At 41.5% G+C, this 25458-nt stretch overlaps 1 protein-coding gene across 1 annotated transcript; it reads right to left on the reverse strand.

Annotated features, from left to right (window-relative positions):
- Nucleotides 1-225: 225 nt before the first annotated feature.
- Nucleotides 226-24416, reverse strand: traf3 (TNF receptor-associated factor 3). Its single transcript, XM_084045035.1, has 14 exons — nt 24102-24416; nt 12519-12681; nt 12063-12240; nt 11429-11480; nt 11029-11133; nt 10502-10666; nt 9679-9759; nt 9121-9195; nt 7258-7350; nt 6960-7100; nt 5896-6070; nt 5076-5419; nt 4594-4785; nt 226-3956 (listed from the first exon to the last, which is right to left on the reverse strand). The coding sequence occupies exons 2-14, from the start codon at nt 12676-12678 to the stop codon at nt 3921-3923; spliced, it is 1797 nt and encodes a 598-aa protein (XP_083901161.1). The 5' UTR covers nt 12679-12681; nt 24102-24416; the 3' UTR covers nt 226-3920.
- Between the last annotated feature and the right edge of the window lie 1042 nt (nt 24417-25458).

Here is a 25458-nt window from a genome sequence, read left to right on the forward strand (position 1 = left end):
AAAAATGTTGAGATTTTTGTATTTCTTCATTTACCCCTGAACCAAATGCATGACTAAACCCTGAAATATTTTTTTTCTCCAAACATTAACCTTTAGATTTATTTCTACCAGGAGAGGAGTTCTGTGCCCTCTAGCGGTCAGTAGCTGTATCACACTTTGCACTGCTAAGCTTCTGTTTTTGTTTGTTCACGCAGCATTATCTAAAACAAGAAAGACAGATGTACATTCGTTTAATAATCTTTAATATCACACATCCATAAACAATCTGTGCAAATAATAATCTCCATGACAACACGCATACGTACGTACGTACATATGTACGACCTCGGCCTCAGTTATGTGTCCTTCCCAATCCTGCTGGAAAAACAACAACACAAACCCTTCTGGCTAGACTGGAATCACTGGATATACTGGGACCTGGTCTCATTTATAAAAAAACGTTCTCTGAGACTGTACTAAACTGTATTATATGATAATTTTACATAATATGAAAGTAAATGACCACGAGTCATGTGGTTTATGGTAGTATAGATTATACATATTGTGGTTTATAATGGTATATATTATATGATACTTTTCTGTGTAGTGGAAATCCCATGTTTCCTTAAACAGGTTCCTGTTGTCTGTTTTTTCAAGCAGGCAAGGGCAACAATGTAAATAAAATAAAATAAAAAGACAAATATGAAATGATGCACAGCATCAGTAATCAAACATTATAAAAACAATGTATATAAAACATACCAAAGATCAAAGATACAAACATGTTCATAAACTTCATGAGGTTGCTAGTTCTGACCAGAGATGCACAGACAGAGTGAAGCCCTGGTAGCTTCTTCCACCAGGAGCAATGTTTGCTCCACCATTCTCCACGTTGGCGCCAGAATCCTCCTCAACAACTGCTATTAGGAACACCTACTAAGTTCTGTCGTTTGTATTTGTAATATATGTACATATTATTACATGTATTCCATTTGAGTTTTATTGAGATATTTTGATATTACTGTGACTCCTGCATTATGGTTATAACTGTATCTGTATCAAGGTTATTATAGTTCATTATCTAAAATGAAATAACAAAAACTAGCGCTGGAAAAAAATGATTTTAGTTAACAGAAATAAAAACAAAGCTTTCACGATAACTGAAACTGTGCTGTGTTTAAGAAACTGTAATGAACTAAACTAGCAGGGACGCTTTAAAAATTAAAATTAATTTGAAATCAAGGTAAAAATAAAAATAAAAATAAATAAATATATGCTAATGAAAAATGCAACACTATAATAACCTTGATCTGTACTGTCTTCACTGGATGACAAGAGTAGAACCAGAAAGCAGCTTGCGGTTTTGCTTAATACAAAACACTTTGCTACAAAACAACAGCAGAACCCTGCTATAGCATTTGACCACTTGAACCCCACCGCCCCCTATTGGGATAAGAACATTCGCCAGAAATAGCCGATCTACAAGCTCACAACGCATTGTGAGCTTTCTGGCAAAGTGATTTGATGTAGAAGGAAACAAGAGCAGACAAAGTGCACAGTTGCAACTCAGGTCCGTTTTACTAAGGGCTTTAAGCAGTTAAACCTACTTAAGTAAGGTTACAGAGGAAATGCTTTCCTATTTACAGCCAACAGAGGAGGGCAGCAACATGGCAGCCATCAGAACAGCCAGGGAGTGAAGCATCATTTGTACTCTGTGGTATGTCGGTGTCACTTGCCAATCTACCAAGGTTATTATAGTTTACTATTAGTTTAGAAAACAAAATGTAAGACTAAAACTAAAAGGGGAAAACATTAATGAAACCAAAATAGAACTAAAGTAAAAAAAATAGAACTATATAAAAACTAAACTACACTAGAACTAAGCTAAAGTCAAACACCAGAACGAAAAACGAAATAATAACAAATTAATATTTCAAAACTATAATAACTCTGCCAACCTCACAATGCAAGCGACACCATCGTATGACAGAGTATAAATTAAGCTCAAATTAGGCGTAACGCTGTCCATGTACAACTCAGGACCAGATAAGATGAGATTGTATTGTGTTGTATTGTGTTGTGTTGTGTTGAACTCCTCCGTACCCTGGCCCCTACCTCACCTGTCAACACTCTGATGAACAGACAGGAAGGTCTGCCTGTTTCTGTTGATGAAATATCAAAATCTACAATGAATATTATATCATTAACAGTAAGCTTGGCAAGACACGGGCATACACACATATACACCCCCCCCCCCCCCACACACTCACACACACACACACACACAAAGGATTCAACCAATGACACAATCCCAACAGGCACGTATAAAGACACTGCATGCACACCCATACACATACATGTTTACAGACACCGCATGCACTCCCATACACATACTACATTCCGTATTTATCTCAGTATCTCAGTTGTAACTTATAACCAGTATTCACCAGCTACACACACACACACACACACACACACACACACACACACACACACACACACACACACACACACACACACACACACACACACACACACACACACACACACACACACACACACACACACACCATTTTCAATAACAGTCATTTTGTTGTATCTGGAAGGCAAGCATGTGTCAAGACAGAACTGCACGTGCACGTGCACACCCACACACGCGCACATTTCGGCCATAACAGTCTCAACTGGCAGCCATGCTAGCGCCACAGTCCAGTTCCATGGCTGTTGCTGGGTAACATGGTCCATCCATATGAGAATATGAGCGACATTGTACAATCTGGACTAACTCTGTCCTTCCAAAGATTAAATATAGATGTATAAAATAACAAAGCATTAGTCCACTGGTTTCAGCGGACTGGTTTCTGTTCAGAATGTCTCTTCAATCTTCTAGAACTCTGCCTTCCAGTTCTCCGTGTTCCGTTTCAGAGCGTTCCATTTGGTTTCAGATTCCAAACCCCTCCAGTGCGGCCGTCTCTCAGACCAGCGATGTTTGTCTGCCATTTATCGATGACCATATTCATACAGCAGCCATTTTGCTCTTCCGCCATACTCGGAGGGGAGTGTGACGTAAGAGCAAAATGGCCGCAATTTGAATATGGTTATTTGGTGGGTTTATGTTGTTGATCAGTGACAGTGGCCTGTGTGTGTGTGTGTGTGTGTGTGTGTGTGTGTGTGTGTGTGTGTGTGTGTGTGTGTGTGTGTGTGTGTGTGTGTGTGTGTGTGTGTGTGTGTGTTTGTGTGTGTGTGTGTGTGTGTGTGTGTGTCCGTCCACACACGCACACACTCATGCAAGACCTCTGCAAGGCCTGTGCATGTGCGCAACACTGTCAGATGAGCTTTATGTCACAGGGACGAATACCCCTGTTGCCATAGAGATACCAAGCGACTGTCCGTGCCAGCATCAGAGCCGCATGTACACCCTGCCCCAATTTAGGTCCTCATTCATGGGTCCTCATCTGATCCTGCATGAAGTCCCCCCTCTCACTTTATTTTCTTACATTTTCTTTTCCATCTTTCGCATCTTCTCCACTTCCCTTGTCTGTCATTCTTACAGTTTCTTTTTCTCTTTTCGTCTTTCTGTTCGTATACCATTTTCTCCCTTTCTCTCCATACTTTCCCCAAGCCACCGTTCTTTTTTCTCCTCTGTTCATCTTTCTCCCCTTCCTACAAGCCCCTTTTTTCATTTTCTCTCCAATCCGTATATTCATCCAACCTTCTCTCTCTTTCAAGTCAGTGTTTGTTCTTCTTTTCCATTCCTTCTAGAGCTTTCTTTCATCATTACTTCACCATCCGTCTCTCTCTTTTATCCATCCATTCGTTTTCCCCCTCCCTTTGAGTTGGACATGTGTCCTCCTGTCTTCCATCCATCCTTCCCATCATGCTTTGCTTCGGTGGGTGTGACAGGTCGGCTGATCTCAGACCAGCGAGGTCAGAAGTAAAGGTCACGGGTCAGGGAGGTCAGAGGTATCCACAGTAACCTGTAAATGATATCAAATACAATATTGGATCACAAATAATAATAAAAATACACACACAATATTTCGTAACTATTACATACTACAGTATAATGTATAATGTAATCATCAATATACTTTTAACTTATAACAACTGCTTTACCGTCTACTGTAACTAGCCAAGTCATGGCTGTGAATGGCGGTCGAATCAGACTGAAATCAAATATGGACTCATATGTCATAGATACGTCATAAACAACTGGCGTCAAAGACTGGCCACATGAAGTCCAAGATCCACATGAAGCATGTATTAGACCCAGGTTGTTGTTTTGTTTTTTTCAACTTTATTGTCACATCACAGGGAAGGAAGGAAGGTATACCATTCTAGTGGGAAATTCAGATTCAGTTTCACGCAGCTGATGGGTGCTCAGAGGTAATTGGGGGTTAAGCGTCTTGCTCAGGGACACTAAGACGCATATGCTGGGCGGCCTGGGAGCGATCCGGTGATTACCAGACGGCCTCTCTACCCACTAAGCTACAGTGCCCCTAAAGTTATATAAGATTTTTTATAAGATATTTTCTGTACAAGCGTCCGCACATTTTCTGGGTCTTTCTTTGTAAAAAAAAACACCTATAAACATAATTATCATCATGTTAATACCTTGATAAATATGGTGTCATCTTTGATGTAGGTGCCATTCTCCAGGACGGTCTGAGCCACAAACAGAGGACAACCAGACGCTATGTTCATCTCTGCTGCTGGACGTCTGAAGCTGCTGCTGTTAGGATCTGGTTTGAACGCATCACCTAGGTGCTTCCTGGTCGAACCCTGGTCCATCAACATCAATGTTACCTGGACGACAGAGAGACAATGATGTATGTTACCTGAGAGAGACTGACACACAGGTTTATACCTTGTTCCATCTGTCATTCACGGATCCATCCCTCTATCAGTCATTCCTCCCTCAATTCATCCATCAGTTATTCCTCCCTTCCCCATCTATCCATCACTTCATCCATCATTTTTTCACCCAACACGCTTCTGCAACTGCCACGCCCCATGTGATTCGATGTCACTTCATTGGTTGATGCCACACACCCCAGGCAAGACAGACAGTGGAACAGCATCACAGTTGTTCATACCTTCTGCTTAAAAGGCCAGGGCAGCAGGGCGTCATACTCTCCTCTCATCACCACAAAGAATAGAGAGAGGTGCGTGCCTTTCCCCATGCCGTCTCCATTCAGATACACCCTGGCACACATCTTATATCCAAAGTACCCCGTGTAGAAAGGCTGGGAGTAGAGGGAGAGCGTTTTTGACGCCACCGCTTCCTGTTTCCTCCTCTTGTAGTCTCTGATCTTCCAGATGAGCGTGCCGTTGTAACTCGCCGTCTCTAGGACCTGGAAACGAAGGTCCATATCAGCCAACCGGATCTCATGCACGCTCAGCATGTCATCGTGGCGATTCAGCTGCGTCTCCAGGGATCCTGTGGGGGGAGGGGTTGAGGAATTATTGATTGATTTCATTTATTAATGCTAAAATGTAGACATTTAGATTTAGTTGGTGTTACGAGTGGCTTAGAATAGGGCTGCAAATGACGATTATTTTCCATCGATTACTTTTTCAATTCATTGAATAATCAAGAGTCACGTTTCTTTTTAATGTATTCTTTTATGTTTTATATATCAACGAATCAATTAATCACATAAGGGGTATTTTATATTTATCACTCAACCATTTTGTGCAAAAATAGTGAAAATAGCCGATACAAGCTATTTTCATAATTTTTGTCCACGATAGGGATAGATTATGAATAGATTATTTAATTAAATGATAAATATTTTAAATAATCGATTAAATCGATTAGTTCAACTGTTGTGCCCCTGGCACAGAACAGCACAAACCAAGAACCAGCACAAACCAAGAGCCTAGCATCAGTCTAAAACTATATACAGTACAGACCTAGTGTGTGTGTTGAGGTTCCTGTAGCAGTGCGTCCACCCTCCAGGGAGGACAAACGTGTTCGGACGTTGTCCAGTGTTCCTCTCAGGCTCTCCACCTCCTCCCTCACCAGACGCAGAGAACGAAGCTCCAACTCCACTTCCATCAACTTCTCAGACTGAGAACTCATGAGTTTCTACACACACACACACACACACACACACACACACACACACACACACACACACACACACACACACACACACACACACACACACACACACACACACACACACACACACACACACACACACACACACATGCGAAAATAGATGATGTAATATTGCATGTTATATGCACATAATGTTGTATAGTAGTTGTAGTGCATTGTGCAGTATTTGCATAGCAGTTTTGTATCTTGTGTAGTAGTGTGTGTAGTATGTTGAATAGCATTGTTTCCCAAACAGTGGGTCGGTACTCGGGACCCATGTTCGCTGACCAATCTTTATGGCTCGGGAGTAGAATATCCCTTTTTTTCCTTACATACATTTAAAAAAATTATATATATATATTTATATATATTATTTCAAAAGATTTAAAAAAGTTTAAAGAGAACAAATTACAACTTTTCATCAATTAAAAACAATTCCTACATTTTTCAAAAGTATTTCATAAATAAAATGAAAATAAAATCTAATAATTTCCATAAATAAATAAAAGAAGTAGTGAAAATAGTATATCTACAAGCTCACAACGCGAGGTGACGCGTTGTGAGCTTGTAGATGCTATTTTCACTAGTTTGGGCAAACGTCTAATTTCTCTTTTGGGTCTTGAGCTAAAACGTTTGGGAACCACTGTTGCATAGTGCAGAACATGATCCAAGCCGGAACATCAATCAATTGATTGATCATTAAAATAAACATGCTCTGAAAATGCACGCGGCCCCACCCATCCGACCACCATTCAGATGGGTGGGCCACGAACGCTTTTGAGATTTTCAAGGTGGGTCCCTGATCCAGAAAAGGTTGAGAACCACTGTTCTAGTGTAGCAGGCTGTGTGGTACTGTGTACTAGCAGCTGTGTACCTGCATGGCAGATACTTTCTGCTCCAGCTGCCTGTTCTTCTCTCTCAGTTCTTCGTTGAGCGTTTCCAGATCCGACAGTCGACTGCTGAGACCTGGCAACACTTTATAACGCTCCAACAGCTCACTTTTAACATCCTCCACCTGTACACAAACGCACGCGCGCACGTGCAGACACACACTCGCGTTAGTAATCTTGAAACTGGCTAAGGGAGCAACAACAGTGTGAGGCTCAACTTTTTATCCTTTGAAACAATATGACACTAAACTTGAGACTGTTAGATGTGTTTGCTATGGTTACCTTGGCCTCCAGCGTAGCGTTTCTGGTTGCCATCAGCCTCAGATGCTCTGCTGCTGAGCTGCACTCATGTTCCCTCATTGTCTGGTTCAGACCCTACAAAATACACACACACACACACACACACACATACATAAACACACACAAATACTGTTGATTTTCTGCTTTGTCTTGATCGCATAACAGTGTCAGACAAAAGTAGCGAAAGTAGCCAAACTACAAGCTCACAACATTCATGCATGGACTTACAGGACTCCTTGATGCAACATTACATTAAAGTAAATATTGACATAATGAAATAACTAACCAAAAAATATGTCCAGCTGAACATGACAGAAAGAAATATTTCAACAATTAAAAGTATTAGCAAGATCGTGAGACTAAACTAGAAAAAGTGCTCCTCGGAGCACAGGTCTCCGCCAGGTCAGGTAGGTTATTGTGGGCCAGCAATGTTGATGGAATATGAAGAATCGCACAGATCCATCTTGATCACATGACTATAGAGATAATGTGTACCAATTTGCATGATGTTTGGACAAAATCTGTAGGAGTAATATAAAAAAATGTATTTGCAAAAATCGGCCTGCTGGTGGCGCTATAATAGGCCGATCTGAAAAAAATCCGGGCAGAGGTTCTGCTCTGGCATCCAGGGAGTGTGCGTGCACAGTTTAGTTGCGAACGGCCCAACGGTGCTGGAGATTAGCTGGTCACAGACAGACGGACACACACACGGACACACACACACACACGGACGGATGGACAGGGTGCAAAACATAGTCTCTGCCACTCCTTCGGCCTGGCGGAGACAATAATAACTTTATTGGTTTCATTGGAACACAGGTTCTTTTTTTAATTTCCTGAAACGGTTTTGGAGATACAGTTCAAGGTTTTTTGGCCTACAGCAATGTTTTACAAGAACACTCAGGCTATTGGTTTGAGGTTAACTGACACACTCAACCTATAACTACCCAGTGCAGTTGTTTTATCTCAGTTCCATGCAAGCGCTAATGGAATCTCCCGGCGTTGTGAGATGAAACCGTCAGTGTGGATGTGGCATTCCTGATGTGTGTGTCAGCAATATTCCATTGACAAAATGTGAGTTTGCGTAATGACAGTCATATCTAATGACAGTCATATCTAACTAGCAAAAAAGATTCCCCTTCCCCTTTATTTGGAGAAGCACATCGACTTGATAGGGTGAACAATCATTGAACAAATCGACAATGACACGGCAGTCGAGACTGTAATGTTGACCAAGGGTTTTACCAATGGTGGGAAAAAGAAACAGGGTGATGTCTACTGCCAAAAAAACAAGAGTATAAGAGTTGGAGTTTCATTCAGGTGTGTGTGTGTGTGTCACAATGTTGCATTGTGTTTCTGATAAAATGAACTGTTTAAAAAGATTTGTAAATATTTACACTTCCTACTTTGCTCAACAATGACATGGGGGAAACACAGGGAAGTTTGACGATTCAACTGAGAGAACGTCAGTCGACTGAGGGTTCTCTGACTGACGGTTAGAATTGTGGACTTTTAGGGGGGCAGTAGCTAAAGCCAGTGTTTTTGTGGTTGGAATGTACCCTTTCAGTCTGTTAAGTGTCAGCTGAACAAACTCTGATGCTGTGTATCAAATGTCCGAGACCAACAATTGCATAGCCAATAAACATGAACTTCATCACCCTCAGACTAGAGGCCTCACACTATTACACACACACACACGCGCGTGCGCGCACACGCACACGCACACGCGCACACACACACACACACACACACACACACACACACACACACACACACACACACACACACACAAGACAGACAGACTGACTGACTGACTGTAGGAGAAGGTGTCTGCCTATCCCTCACCTTGAAGGTACACCCGTAGCGGATGAAGGGACATGCAACCTGGGCTTTGGGACAGTCATGTTGGTGATTGGACAGCTGAGAGACAAACACAGAGGATACAAACACAGACGATATCTTACATTAAAACAACACTAACACACAATCCTGCACTGCCAAGACAAACAGGTTTTAAAGGTCAAAGAACATGACAGGTTTAAAAATGTATCTATTAGCCACATCTGCACCAACAATTCTTTGACATAATATACTTAGACAATCACGTTTTTTAATGTAATTTATTCCATTGGTCTTTACTGGTTAGTACCATAATGACCTTAATATTGGTACATTGTTCACTATCCCCCATTTGGTAAACTATGCTATGATGATGATGATGATGATTATGTGTGTGTGTGTGTGTGTGTGTGTGTGTGTGTGTGTGTGTGTGTGTGTGTGTGTGTGTGTGTGTGTGTGTGTGTGTGTGTGTGTGTGTGTGTGTGTGTGTGTGTGTGTGTGTGTGTGTGTGTGTGTGTGTGTGTGTGTGTGTGTGTTTGTGTGCGTGTGTGCGTGCGTTTGTACCTCGCTCCTGGGCAGAGAGTTGAAGGAGCATTGGTTCGGACAGGCTACAGGGAACGCTGGACACACCGTCTCCTTGTGTTTCTGAAATAACACACACATTTATGGTGCATTCATGCCAAATGGGAACTGGAACTTCCTACAAAATAGACACCTGAGATAAACTTGCGTTTGTCTGGCATATTTCACAACACACAACAGTGCTTCTTGTGTTTGTAATGTCACAGTACTGCAGTTCAGAGAAATCAGAGCTTTGAGAAATCCCCAAGTTACCAACCAGGAGTTATGTGTTGGAGGACCATTCGTGTGGATTTTTCCTACTCAAAAGTCAGAAACTTCCCAGTAACCACTTGACACGAATGCACCGTACCTTTAGCTCTGTGGAAGTCATCTTGTTTGTAGTTTTATTTAAAAAGAATGTTTTAACTAACATTTATTTTTGCATTTTCTGCTTTATTTGACAGTGAGTAGAGAGACAGGAAAGGCTGGAGAGAGAGGGGGGATGACATGCAGCAAAGAGCCTGGGGTTAAATTTGAACCCAGACTCAACCTTGATATGGTACAGGATTTACAGGAGAGCTACTGGGATGCCTCTAGTCCAGTGTTTCTATTTTATTTACTTGTAGTTCAGTGTTTATAGTTGTATTTACTTGTGGTCCAGTGTTAGTAGTTTTATTTACTTGTGGTCCAGTGTTTGTAGTTTTATTTACTTGTGGTCCAGTGTTTGTAGTTTTATTTACTTGTGGTCCAGTGTTTGTAGTTTTATTTACTTGTGGTCCAGTGTTTGTAGTTTTATTTACTTGTGGTAGTGTTTGTAGTTATTTACCTGTAGTTCAGTGAGAGCCATCTTGTGCATGCAGAACTCGCATGTTGTCTCTCTGTGTTTACATTTCCAGCTGAGATGATCTGGAATGTCCTTCCTCATCATCCTCTCTTTACATTTACCCAAAGGACAGGGAACCTCAAAGAATGAACACACATTCAGATGGTCCTGGAGAGAGAGACAGACAGAGAGATAGAGAGCGAGGGGGGGGGGGGGGGGTAGAGGAAGGTAGAATGAAGACAATCAATCAAAAACAAGAATAATAATAAAGCCAGAGGATGAGGAGGAGGAAGGGAGGTAAAGGAGTGTTGAAATAAAGATAATAAGAGAAGAAACAGTTTGAAAAAGATACGTAGCAACAGACAAAATGACAGAAAATCATGAAAATACGACATTGTGAATCTGAAATAGTATCAGAAACGTTATATGTGAAACCTGTGTGTGTGTGTGTGTGTGTGTGTGTGTGTGTGTGTGTGTGTGTGTGTGTGTGTGTGTGTGTGTGTGTGTGTGTGTGTGTGTTGTGACCTCACCATGACCTGATGTAAACTCATCTGTTCCTGGCAACCGTTAGCTTCACTTCGACAAAACACCTTCAGAGCCATGATCTCTCTATGACAACACACATCACGGAAGATCTACAACCACAAGGATGGAAGTGTTAACTAATGCAGCATGTTCTGTTCTGCAAAGCATCATAAAAGCTACGGTAAGTCAACTTGAAATTAAGTAATCAAAATAGAGTTAGCTTCGTAGTTAGTTCATAGTGATTACTTTCACTTTAGCGTAACTGGATGTGACATCAGACATGGAAATTCAAAAAATGTAGCCATGGAGGGATGGAAGAGATATGCTACATGGTTAGTAATGACGTTTATTTGCAACAACCTGCATTCACAGTATTACCAGCTAAATGTGACAAACATTTCTCACCTTGTCTTTAAATAATGGGTCCAGGTCAACTGGACACACTGGGTTAGCTTTACTGAGGAGAGGAGAGGAGAGGAGAGGAGAGGAGAGGAGAGGAGAGGAGAGGAGAGGAGAGAGAGAGAGAGAGAAAGAAAGAAGAAGAAGAGAGTTTCATAATTACTTGTTTTGACTTTCAGTTACTTTTTCAAAATTGTTATTTCTGCTTCCTGTGACTTAAACAACTGTCATCTCCTTCAAAACATGACATATCACATCTTTCTTTCTCATCCACAAAGTTGGGTGTCTCTCGTCTCTGTCATTCTGATCAAAGTTGCTACTCTTATTTTACTTTTTTTATCAGGGTTCTTTGTATCATATTCTGTCCTGTCATTTTTTGGTAAGTATGCCTTCTCTCTGCCTATAGCTTTCTGTTTCTCTCTCTCTCTCTCTCTCTCTTTCTTAATGCCCAAATGTTTAACGTTAAATGCATACAGGCACGGACGGAGCCTGTCCCTTCTTCCTCTGCATTAATTTCCTCCATCTTTCAATTTGGCACAGGGACAAACAGTTATCGCCTTCTACTTCTCCCCTTCCTCCATCCATCTTGCTCTCACTCCCTTCCTCCTCTCTTTCTATCCCTCCCTTTGTCTCTCCTTACCTGAGTAGGTCATTAATGCAGGTCTCACAGAAGCGGTGTCCACACTCAGTCTGTCTGGGCTGACACAGGACCAATCTACAGGCCTCACAGCAGTACTTGGCTTCAGGCGTCAACACAAAATGGTCCCTGAAGCCTCCGTGGATAGGCAGGAAGCCGGGGTCCGGCCCCTGGGAGCCACCTAGGAACAGAACAACAAGGACGGACGGGTCAGACTGTTAGGCTGAATGGGTAGAGAGGCCGTCTGGGAAACAGAAAGTCCCAGGTTCGATTCCAGACCACGCCAATGTGTCGAGGAGTCCCTGAGCAAGAGACTTAACCCCTAACTGGCCCCCCCAAGCTCAAAGTCTGACCACTTGGGCAGCAATCAGCTGGGTGAAGCTGAGAACTTAATTTCCCCCTGAGCAATGAAATAGGTGTAATTATTATTAATAGAACAAGGACGGGTCAATTTGTTACCTTGTGGTCCTGTGGGTTCGCTTGACGGCCAGGGATTGGTTGGGCGATGAGGGGGTGGTGCAAGGGGTGCAGCCAAGGAAAGGGGTGTGGCCAGGGATGGTGCCACCTGCTGGAGAGGGATCTGCACCTCCCTTCCATCAGCACTCCTCCCTCCTGACATGACCTGAGGAGAAGAGCGGGCATTGAAACCATGTCCGACCTACAATAAAGATGGTGGAGCATCTAGTGTCTGATTCAAATAACTTTATTATCATTGTCAACCAGTATGTGTGCTGTCCTACCTGACACCAGGGCCAAACGTTCTCAGTGGAAGAGAAGGGAGACCACCTCTAACCACTGCAGATGTACTAGTTATATAATATTGTATAACATACTCTACCATAAGGATTGGTTAAACATAAAATAACACTTTAGTCATTAAAACAATCCCCGGACTGTAGCTTTAAGCAGTTAGCTAAAAGGTTAGCTAGTTATGTAGTTAGCTTGTCAGTCAGCTAGCACATAAATCACCTTCACAACATAATGCTGGATAAAGATTAATGCTTTGATGATTTACATGTTGACAGGAGGGAACGTCAGCGCAGAGGAGACAACATGAAAGTTGGAAATCCCACAGTACACTAAGCTCTGTTTATCTGTTCATTCATCCCCCATGTTACAAAATACAGTATAAGACTTAACATGCACACACAAGCGCTCGCTCTCTCTCTCTCTCTCTCTCTCTCTCTCTCTCTCTCTCTCTCTCTCTCTCTCTCTCTCTCTCTCAGACACACACACATTTCGTGTGTGTTAAATACATACAGACGGAACTTGTCCTTTCTCTGCATTCTGAAAGCTTATGGATATGGACAAAACTGAGCAGTACCACCGGAAATTGTGGGGGTAGTGTAGCCCCATGATATAGATACAACAAAGACTTAAAAAGTGAACGCTTTGAGGAGAGGTTGTGTGTGTTGGCGAGAACATTTAAGCATGATGTAATTTCAATCTGGCACAGGGACAAACAGTTATTACAGCTGGGAGGACATTGGTTAAATTAAATGTGTCAGCAAACTTTTGACTCTGAACTGCCCTCTAGTGGATGTACTGCTTAACATCCATGTTAACTAAAGGATACATAGAAGTATTTGAGCAAGAGTTGTGAGTAACGCTTAAGTAAAGAACTGCATAGAGCGTGCTTGTGGGTCTGTGTGTGTGTGTGTGTGTGTGTGTGTGTGTGTGTGTGTGTGTGTGTGTGTGTGTGTGTGTGTGTGTGTGTGTGTGTGTGTGTGTCTTTCCGCAGTGAATGTCACATACAACATGGCCGATCAGTGTCATATTTCTTGTGCATAATATTGAAAATACATGTCATTTTTGTGAATTAATAATCGCAGAGAACAGCCCACCAGGCTATAGGATACGAGCAAGGTTATGGTTGGACTGTAACTACTAACTAACCAATCAGTTAACCTCCGTCTACTAACTAGCCAATTACAATGTTCCTGTCCCTCCAAAACCCCCAAATCACAAGTGTATGTCCGTGCATATTCAACTCAGACCGAGCTGTCTTAAGTCAGTCTTTTAGCCTCTTTGATATTATTAGATAGAGTTTAGAGTGCCGAAGTTCACAGTGCATGTTAAAGCCTAATACAGTGCTGTCTTGGAATCACAGGCATGTAGAGTTGCCAAACGAGCATGCAGGATTTGAACGTGATTTGTTTATGAAATCCCTACTGAATTTAACATTAAATATGTCATGCATGTTTATGGGTTGAGAGACCAATCTGTCCCCTCTCTCTCCATCTCATGCGGAGCGTCACACATGCAAACACAGGTCTGCGGTCTCTTTCCTGATACTATGCTGTCATGGTCTGACATCTGCCAGATATATAGCTGTGTACATCTCATCCTATATGCCATTACTTTTCAGTTTTGTGTACAATTGACTGTCAACTTGTGTAGCCGTAATATCAATGACATTACAGAGCTTAATTCCTCTCACAAATGATTCACAAAGTAACTGTGGGGCAGCAAAAATCTGACATTTACATAGCAAATTGCAACCATTGATTGACTGGTGATACAAACCATAACTGACACAAGGAATTAACAACATCATACTTAGCAGATTACAGAGAGCATTGATAGACAGAATCTCTTCAGAATTCTCAGGTTCTCCTTGTTCTTACTGACATTGGAAATGGAACGGTCACACAAATCACAAGCTTTATACTTATACTCCACTACATCTGAAAGGCAAATATAGTACTTTTTTTACTCCACTACAATTATTTGACAGCTTTAGTTACTAAGTTACTTTGAAGATTTAGGTTATTATTTCAAAACATGCATTAATCACCTATTTTATACTTCGGATCTCCCAAAATAGCCGACCTACAAGCTCACAACGCGTTGTGATGTGACGTGTTGTGAGCTTGTAGATCGGCTATTTTTGAAAGATTTTGACAAATTTAGAAGACTTTTGCACTTGTACTTAAGTCAATTTTGAATACCAGACTTGCACTTGTAACAGAGTATTTCTACAATAGGGTATAGATACTTTTACTGAAGTAAAACATGTGAGTACTTCTTCCATCACTGGTGACTTTTCAATGTGTTGTTCACTGTCCAATGATTTGTCTCCTTATAACCTGTCTATTCTGGTCGCATTGTAACAATGTAATGAGAGTCATTTATTATATCCCTTCCCCCATTACATTGCCCCATGCCTTTTCATACACACAACCCCAAAACATTGTCATCACATGCCCCAGACAGACAGAAAGATGGAGAGAGGTAATGTATGCCTCCTGGAAGAGATTTCTCTCTCTTTCACACACACACACACACACACACACACACACACACACACACACACACACACACACACACACACACACACACACACACACACACACACACACACACACACACACACACACACACACACACACACACACACACACACGCACACACACACACACACACACACACACACACGAAGACCAAATGTACAGAGACAGTCACAGACAGCATGTGTAGACAAACACACACACACACACACACACACACACACACACACACACACACACACACACACACACACACACACACACACACACACACACACACACACACACACACACACACACACACACACACACACACACACACACACACACACACACACACACACACACACACACACGCTGGTCAGTGCCCAGTTCCTGTCCAGTGGGTTAGTCTGGGATGTTAGGGGCTTTTCCACAATCAGTCAGCACACTGCAATTACACACACACACACACACACACACACACACACACACACACGCGCGCGCACACATGCGCACACATGCACACATTATACACACAGAGAAAGCACAAAACTAATTTACGCACATGCACACACGTACACCACATGCAAAAACACACAATTACATACAGACATACAAGACAACACAGACATAAGCATAGACACACAACACACATCGATATAAAAACATATCGTCTCTGTTGGGTGGAAACCTCACATATATCCAAAGCTGCTGCTTTTCAGGGTTCAAATTCAAAAATAGCAAAAAAAAAATGAAATAGCCCAACAGCACGATATACAAATACACAAGGGCCAGGGCCACTAAATGTACATACCGTACATCAACAGCAGCAATATTGCCAATATTCACACACAGCAGCCATTTTGCTCTTGTTTCATACTCGGGGGGGTGGGAAACCCCAACGGGGTGAGGTGGGAAGCCCCAACTGGGTCGGGTGGGGCAGTATGAAACAAGAGCAACATGACCGGCATGTGATGTGTACTGTAAATCATCTCTTCACTGTGTTGAAAACATTGGGAGGTGAAATGATAATCTTTTAATTCAAATGAAAGCATTTCCTCTGACGTGTACCTGGACGTTGACAGCGACACACAACGCTGTGTTTAGAGAGTAGAAAGTTAGTGGACTGAAACGGTTGTAATTCTGTTATGCTCTCATGATTAGTGCATTAAGCAATACTGGGATTTCAATATAGGCATATTTTGCATCAAAATGGTGTCTCTAGAAGGTGACAGATACCGTGGGAATACAGTTTTAGTTCATATACTGTGGCTCGAGTGTGAAACCAGTTGAGGAACATCTTAAAGCACTGACACAGATAACATCCAAACCATACCATACCAGCTTCTCCTACACTAGCATGGCAAACTCTTGAGTATTAAATGAACACCAATGAATACTAGCTGGTTAATAATTCTGATCAACTAGAGGTCAGTAGGTTATACTGGTTAAGTCATGTTGGTAAGTCATGCACTTTAACAACAAGCATGTTCACTGAGCAGTATCCTACTTGACCAAAATAACCCAAAGCAATTCCAAATCGTAGCACATACCACAAATATGATCGAATTAACTAAATTATGATTTAGCTATTGATGGCATACACATTTTAAACACAAAAATGTCCCTCTGGGATTAATAAAATACAGTCTAATCTAATCAAATGTAATCTAATCTTTTCTAATCTAATCTTAGACATAGCCTACATGGATGGCATCAACAAATTATAGTGCGAAGTAGGAAGTCTGTCAAATCAATCATCAGACAAACATCAGTGCTGTTGAGGTTGAGTATGCAAATACATACATACATTGTTGGTGAATCTCAGTGATCTGACTTCTTGTTCTTGAAAGTCTCAGTGATTTGGTTTTTTGTTCTTGAAAGTCTCAGTGGCTTGAGTACTTGATCAAAAATATTTCTTAGTCTTTTTCGTTCTTTAAAAAATGGAAATTACGTCAAACCAAATGACAGTTCTGGTAAGATAGTAAGTTTGAGTGAAGCGGAAATAATGTGTTTCTGCTGAAACACTGGAAGCAAGAAAAGGGTATTCCCCAACATGCACAGAAAAATACAAGTATAACAAAGACACACAGAGATGTGCATACACACATGCACACACACTGTCTAAATGAATAATCATGAGTTGTCAGAAATAAAGAGAATCTTTCTCAGTTGTAAGTGACCTCAGAGTAGTGACATCTCACAGTTTTCAACTTAGTATGGTTTTCTGATTCATTTATCCTGCGCTCTTATCCAGTGTGTTTGACTCAGCAAGTCAAGTGTTCACTGACTTATTCAAAGACTTTGGCGTCACTTTACACAAATTCATTAACCACTTAAGCCTGATTTTATGCTTCGTCGCAGAATGGTGTCAAGCGGCAAAAATAGCTTGTCTACAAGCTCTAATGACTATAATCACTTATAACACCTACATGCCCAAAATAGGGACCCAGGTTGAAAGTGGTTATCACAGCCAAGGTTAGCGGTCCCATTCCATGTGGCAAGGCATTAAGTGGCAAACAACTGAGGAATGCAACAATTACAGATTTTGATGGTACAATCGTATTCTGAACCACGATTTCACGATTGGACTATTACCCGTAAATTTATTCCAGAACATTATGGATGTTTAAAAACACATGAACATTCGTAAATTTGAGATTTTATTGTATTTTTGACTTTTTTTTTTTTATCCCACGATTTTGTAACCCACATTTTTTTTTTTCACCCAGTGCCAATTGCCTATGTAATCCTGGGCACTACCTACCCTCTGCCAGCCTAGGGAGAGCCCAAGCTGAAGCTCATGCCTCCTTCAATGCATGAGGAGCAAGCAGGCCGCTTCTTATCACCCGACAGGGGGGAGTTTCCCTGGTTGGACATAGCGCGTGGAAGGAACACATTATTCCAACCAGTTCCCTTCTCCTCCATCAGGCGCCCCGGCTGACCAGGGGGAGGCAGTATAGTGACCAGGATTACTACATGTTTTTGTGAGGGTATTAACTACCCTAGGAGACACGGGGAGAACATGCAAACTCCACACAGAGAGGCCCTTTCGCCAACCCCACCTAGGGTATGGGCGCCGATGACGTGGAGGAGAGAACACGCCCCCAGCGCCCACAGCGTCCCCGGCGGGAATCGAACCCAGGACCTTCTAGCTGTGAGGCGACAGCGCTACCGACTGCGCCACCGTGCCCCCTGTATTTTTGACTTTTGTTGGACTTTTGTTGGCCTTAAAACATTCAAAACACAAATAAGTAACCAAATATGCATTAAAATTATAAATACAAATAATATTGAATTGTAATAATAATATATATATATATATAGTTATTACATATCAATATTATTTGTATTTGTATTTATTATTTTTTATGTATATTTGGTTACTTATTTGTGTGTGTGTGTATATCGAGTGTGTGTATGTATGTGTGTGTGTGTGTGTGTGTGTGTGTGTGTGTGTGTGTGTGTGTGTGTGTGTGTGTGTGTGTGTGTGTGTGTGTGTGTGCGTGCGTGCGTGCGTGCGTGCGTGCGTGCGTGTGTGTGTGTGTGTGCGGGCGTGCGTGCGTGCGTGTTTATTCGTATTGGTTGTTCACTGCATTCTTAATTTAATATCAGATTTTCAGAACAGAACAGAACACAATTAGCCTACTTTTTTGTAAATATTCCTTTACACTTCTGAAAGATAAAATAAAATGAAATGTTTATGATGGTCATCAAAATATATCTATTAGGCTATACAGCAGAAAACAAAACTGCACAACACTGCACATAAAAATCTATCTATCTGGTACATCTGAGAGATAGTAAGAGCGAGACAAAAAGCGAGAGCATTTGTGTGTGTGTGTGAGAGAGAGAGAGAGAGAGAGAGAGAGAGAGAGAGAGAGAGAGAGAGAGAGAGAGAGAGAGAGAAAGAGAGAGAGAGAGAGAGAGAGAGACTGACTATATTCCTACAGTTTCAGCTCCAGGCGAAGTAATATGAACACACCATTCTACTCGGCCTAACAAACCCAACAGCAGTGAGTAGTACATGAGCTCTAGACACTGTCTATCTGCTGTCCCAACAAATGGATTATTTGAACATATTTTTTGTAACATTTACACTATTTTTGGCTGATAAGAAAGGTAAACGTTGGTACTGCTGACCTGTGACCTTTGAACCACACAGGAAGTGTTTTGTAGTGTTGTTCGTCTTTGAAGAGCAGGGAAGCAACAGTAGCAGTCATGGTATTACCCTGCTAAAAGTACCATGACATCACTGAACAAAAACTAAACTACTCCCCACGGGGAATTCTCTGTGTCATCATTCTGATTGATGGAATGACTGAGAGACCCACTCACTGGATGAATGAATGAATGAATGAATGCATGAATGAATGAATGGATGGATGAATGACATACTGGCTAATTGACCGATCTAACACAATTCTTGGGGTTATCACTAATACAACTAATACAATTTTCCGAACTTGCTTCATGGTCAATAAAAGCAGCAGAAATATGTTGTGAGTCCTTCCATGTTCATTCTTTCGAGGTCAGCCTGACTAGTTGACACACTGATGTCAGCTATGTTTTTGTATTCATTGAGAAAGGCAGCAGGGCAGGTGAGAGGGAGTCAGTGTAGGGGAGACACGGGAGAAAATGTTCCGGTGGGATTTGATCCCAGACTAAACAGGTTCAGGAGATGAGGCGGGTCTCAACCACAACAAAGGAGATAGGGTATTTCACGAAGAACTGAATACAGGCAGGCCTGAATTACAGTCGTTAATATTTTTCCTCTATTAGTTTATTGCTGAGTTGTTTCTTTTTCGATGCATATTATTATGGGCTCAAGTATGGATGTAAGCTAAATCGTAGGTTCTCAAAAGAAAAAGGTCATAAAACAGAACAGCTCTCTTGTAAACGTGAAAATGAAAGTGTTCACCTCGCAATAAAAACACACTTACTGTAAATTATCTAACGTGACACGTTGTATTATCAAGGCAGCACTTCTGTCTGTCTGCTGGCTGACAGACAGAAAATCCCCCTTCCTAACATCCTCCCCTGATGGAGGAACAACGGACCTGTAGCTACGACACATTTATATGAATGGAAACTTAAATGAACAACAACACAATTAGCTAAACACACAACCCATATGAACCCAAAAACTATACATATTTTGAAACAAATTCACGTCGTTCAAGATCATGATTTTGAAATTGTGATGACATCAGGATAGAAAATATGGCTGCAAATCCCATGAGCTATATATATATATATATATATATATATATATATATATATACACACACACACACACACACACACACACACACACACACACACACACACACACACGTATTACCACCAAATACCTGGTGCACTACAGGCTGTGGTGAAACTGTATAATTATACAGCCCTAACATGAAACTGTTATGCTAATAATACAAGTCGATTGATAATCTACATGGACACGTGTAGTACACTATAGTTCAACATTACATTACAAGACAACATCCATTCAAACACTAGACTCTTAGGCTACATTAGACACAACAATTCAGACAGTAGACTGTAAGCTACATTAGACACAACATCCATTCAGATAGTAGACTATACATTAGAAACAACAACATCCATTCATATATTAGACTATACATTAGACACAACATCCATTCACACAGTAGACTAACATCCCGTCAGACAGTAGACTCCATTAGATACAACATCTATTCAGTCAGTAGACTATACATTAGACAGCAGAAATGCATATATGAGGTGAGGTAGGAGGTCAGCTGTCTGGTGTTGCAAAACATGTGGTCTTCCTGAGGAACAGAAGCTAAAGATGAACCTCTTATTTTTGAATAATGAGTGTGTCAAAGTAGCTGTGACTCAAACATATGGGTCACCATCAGATTTACTTCTCGAGTTCACAGCACTCCAGGTCTGGCCAGTCAGTCAGGCTGAGGATGCAGCACTTTTTGTTTTGTCACCTGACTGAAGAGCTTTAGCTAGAAACATCCATAGCCAATAGCCATCAGTAGCCACTTTAAGTAATTTCTTAAAGCACACATTTCTCTGACCCTTGTACTTCTTACTATTGCGTTCTCCGCAATGTTGCTGATCTATGGACTATAGCTTACACTGCTGCTGTAAATTGCTGTGGATAAAAGAGTAAAAAAATGACCTTAATAAATGCACACATAAAGGACAAAGCCGTGTTATAACAATAGTGCCTCATCAGCAAGTGGCCTCAGTGTCATGCTGATGAAGGAATACTGTGTATGACTGTATGAGATACAGTGTTCCAATCACAACACATTGGTGACAAATACTCTTTTGGAGCCAATTATAAGTAGAGACGGACCAATACCAAATTTTTGGTTCCGATGCCAATCCCGATTTTGGAGAGTAGAGTAGGTTTTTCAAAAATAGAAAATTAAAAAATAGCCGATCAACAAGTTAATGCGTCAAGTGTGCTGAGCTTCTAAATCGGCTACTTTTGAAAGTTTTTGAAAATGTTCACCTAAAACGATATGGCCACAAATTGTGACACATCGGCTTCATTAATTGCCGATATCGATGTCGTCATTGCTGATATATCAGCCTGGGTCAAATCATGGCTACAACAAAGGACACAAACAGTGCCTGTGTATCCTAACACAGCCTACGCTGATCTCCAAAAATGCCCATTTGCATTATGACAATGACAATATGTAAAATGTTCCCTACCTAGTCCTACACGTATGATCCTGCTGTGTACGCGTCATGGAGTTTGATAGTAAACAGCTTCTCTGTGGTCCGCCTGCCTGTCTTTAAAATGCTACTGTAACAACTAAAACCACCTCCCTCAGGATGAATATAGTTTCATCTGACCTGAAAGAACAATTGACCTGCCTGTCATTACTCCAGTTCAAACTGAGCACATCACTCACTCACATCCAACCTCAGCTTTCTAACGTTAGCTTAGACTTCACAGTGCCTGTTGCCTTGTTCCATCACATACATTCCTGTACCTGCAATGCAGTTTTGTATACGTTATTTTATTATTATTTCATAGGCTTTGTTGGAGATGCCAGGCCTCTGTACTCTACTCTCTTTTTGTAATCTATGTAATGGTATGAATAGCACACTTTCATACTTCTAGGGACACAGGAAGAATTGTTATCCTTTTCCACCTGGTTAGTTTAACGTTCCTCATGGATGTGAGCAGAGCTGTTAAAATGTTCATAAAGGGAGTGTGTGATTGTTGGAGCATCCTGGTCGACCGTGTAGTAATACTGTAGACCATTGGTACTCATAGTGGGGTCCGGGGACCCCCAGGGGTTCTTGAGGGGGTCCCCAGCAAAATGTGTTAATACAGCATCACAGTCATTTTAACCACTTCATCCATATTTTATACGTTGGCTATTCAAAAATAGCAGATGTAAGCTCTCAGCGAGTCGCTTTGTGCGGCGCTGCAAGCTTGTACAACTGCTATTTGTGAACACTTTTGAAAAATCTTGTGTTTGTACTAGAGTCCGACCGATGCCAGATTTTTGGAGAGTGATTTTGGAGTCCTACACGATTACCAATATTTTGACCAATATTTTGACAAAAATTGCTAAAATGTTCTAAGCAATTAGAAAAGCTTGGATTTGAAAACATTTTCGAAGAATTAAGTTATAAGCAAACAAGTACATAATAATAAACACAAATAAACAATTAGGCTGTATTCACATTTTTCAAAAAATTGCTGATCTACAACTTAACGTGTCGCGACGCAACGGGTTGTGAGATCGGCTATTTTCTTTTAAGTTTGAATGTTTTCACCTAATGACATGCATAATTGCCGATACTGATGTCGTCAAAAAAGCCAAATAATGGCCGATATATCGGCCAGACCGATCGATCCGGGATCTATACTAGACAAGAGTAATACCGTTGTGATATCGGACAGTAGTACTGTAGGCATATCATGCAGTGTAGTACTCTATCAATATCATACAGTGTGCAGGACTGTTTACTACAGTGTAATGATCAGTATTGTAGTGACAACAGACAGCGTGCTACTGTCTACCACACTGTAATGATCAGAGTAGTATGTAGTGATATCATACACTGTAATGATCAGTGTAGTATGTAGTGATATCATACACTGTAATGATCAGTGTAGTGTGTAGTGACATCATACACTGTAATGATCAGTGTAGTATTGTCTACTACATTGTCTACCACACTGTAATGATCAGTGTTGTACTGTAGTGATATCAGACAGTGTAGTACTATCTACTACAGCGTAATGATCAGTGTAGTACTGTATACAACAGTGATCAGTGTAGTACTGTCTACTACAGTGATCAGTGTAGTACTGTCTACTACAGTGATCAGTGTAGTACTGTCTACAACAGTGATCAGTGCAGTACTGTCTACTACAGTGTAGTACTGTCTACTACAGTGATCAGTGTAGTACTGTGGTGGTGATTGGAGCCGCTCTGACAGCCTTTGTCTGGCTGGTTGGATGGATGGATGGATTCGTCCAGCTCCAACCACAATGGCTGTATGACATTACCTCATCCTAAGCCTTGCTTAATTCGTAGCCCCCCTGTCTGTTGTTCTCACACACACACACACACACACACACACACACACACACACACACACACACACACACACACTTGGATGGACCCTTCTTCTCCTCAGTGTGTTGCCATTACATACTGATCTTCTACCCAGTAAATGTCTTCCATATTCTATAATTGTTCACAATACAAATAACACATTAGCGGCCAATGCAGCATCGTTTACTCACATGAACGGAGACCAATGCAGCGGTGGATCCTTCCACAGTCTGGGGTGAATATTTCACAACGCAGGAGCTTGTGGCTGATCAATCTGGAAGGTCTGGGACCCTCACCGTCCCGTCCGCTCAAAACACACACACTTACACTCCGCTGCTCCAACACACCACGCCATGGTTGCTGCTACAAGGCTAAAAATGAAAATACTGCTGGATTTTTTTTGGTGGGGGGGGATAGAAATAATCCACGGTATAGTTGAAACGGGCTGCGCTCCTCCTGGCTGGTGGAGGAGCAGTGTTGTTACGAGGAGGCTGGAAAGCCCCCTTTGGGTACTTCCGCCCAGGAAATCCCCGTCATGAAAAACCACTAGGAGAGAGCTGCAGGCTGCAGGGCGCGCCAGCCGCCACGGGGGGGCGACACTTCAATCTTCTACTAGTATACTACTACTACTACACTACTGATACACTTCAGTGATGATTCTCGACCATTTTAATTTCAAGGACCCCCAGTTTGACATGCATTAGGCTACGGACCCCCGTTTAATGGAATTCCTATCTATGGGACCCCGATTTATATTGAAAAAACAATGTTGATTTAACTCAGAGAGTGTACAAATGGACGCAAATGGACCCTAACAGTAACAGGTCCATTTGGTTCCATTTGTAGACTCGAATTACAGACCCATAAGGGTCCTTTGGTTCCTAACTATTTAGCTGGAACTCCCTCAAGGACCCCACTTGGAGAACCACTGCACACTTTACTCTGTGCTGTGCAGTGCAGTGCAGTGCAGTGCAGTGCAGTGCAGCGTGCGTGCGTGCGTGTGTGCGTGTGTGTGTGTGTGTGCGTCAGACAGACAGACAGACGGACAGACGGACAGACGGACAAAGCTAGAGGCAGGTTAGGTATATCTCCCCTATAAATGTTGGAAACTATAACATATTTCATTGCTCCGACCTAGAAAACCAAACAGCAGGAATTGTTTGGGCACAGAAAAAGTTTAAGTTTAATTCCTGGCAAATAGTATTGCTGTTACAAAAGTGGATTGGATGTTGTTTGATGGCATGTTAATAAATAAATAAATGACCTGCCAAGTTAAAGTAGTTTATTGATTTATTATATATATATACACACACACAATAGACAATACAGCCGTGAAAATGCGAGGCAGTTCCTGCCTGATAGAGCTGTTATTTTTCCTTATCAACCAGATATATAGATATCGATACATGGCAGTACATCACATCGATATTTATATAAGTATTAGAACATTTTCATAAAAGGCGACAAAGAAAAACCAGACTCAGGACACAGGCAGCCATTGGATGTAGTGAAATATCTTGTATTCAGACAGAGAGAGTGGGAAGGTTA

Source organism: Gymnoscopelus microlampas (assembly GCF_963454915.1).
Source record: "Gymnoscopelus microlampas genome assembly, chromosome: 20".
NCBI lineage: Eukaryota > Metazoa > Chordata > Actinopteri > Myctophiformes > Myctophidae > Gymnoscopelus > Gymnoscopelus microlampas.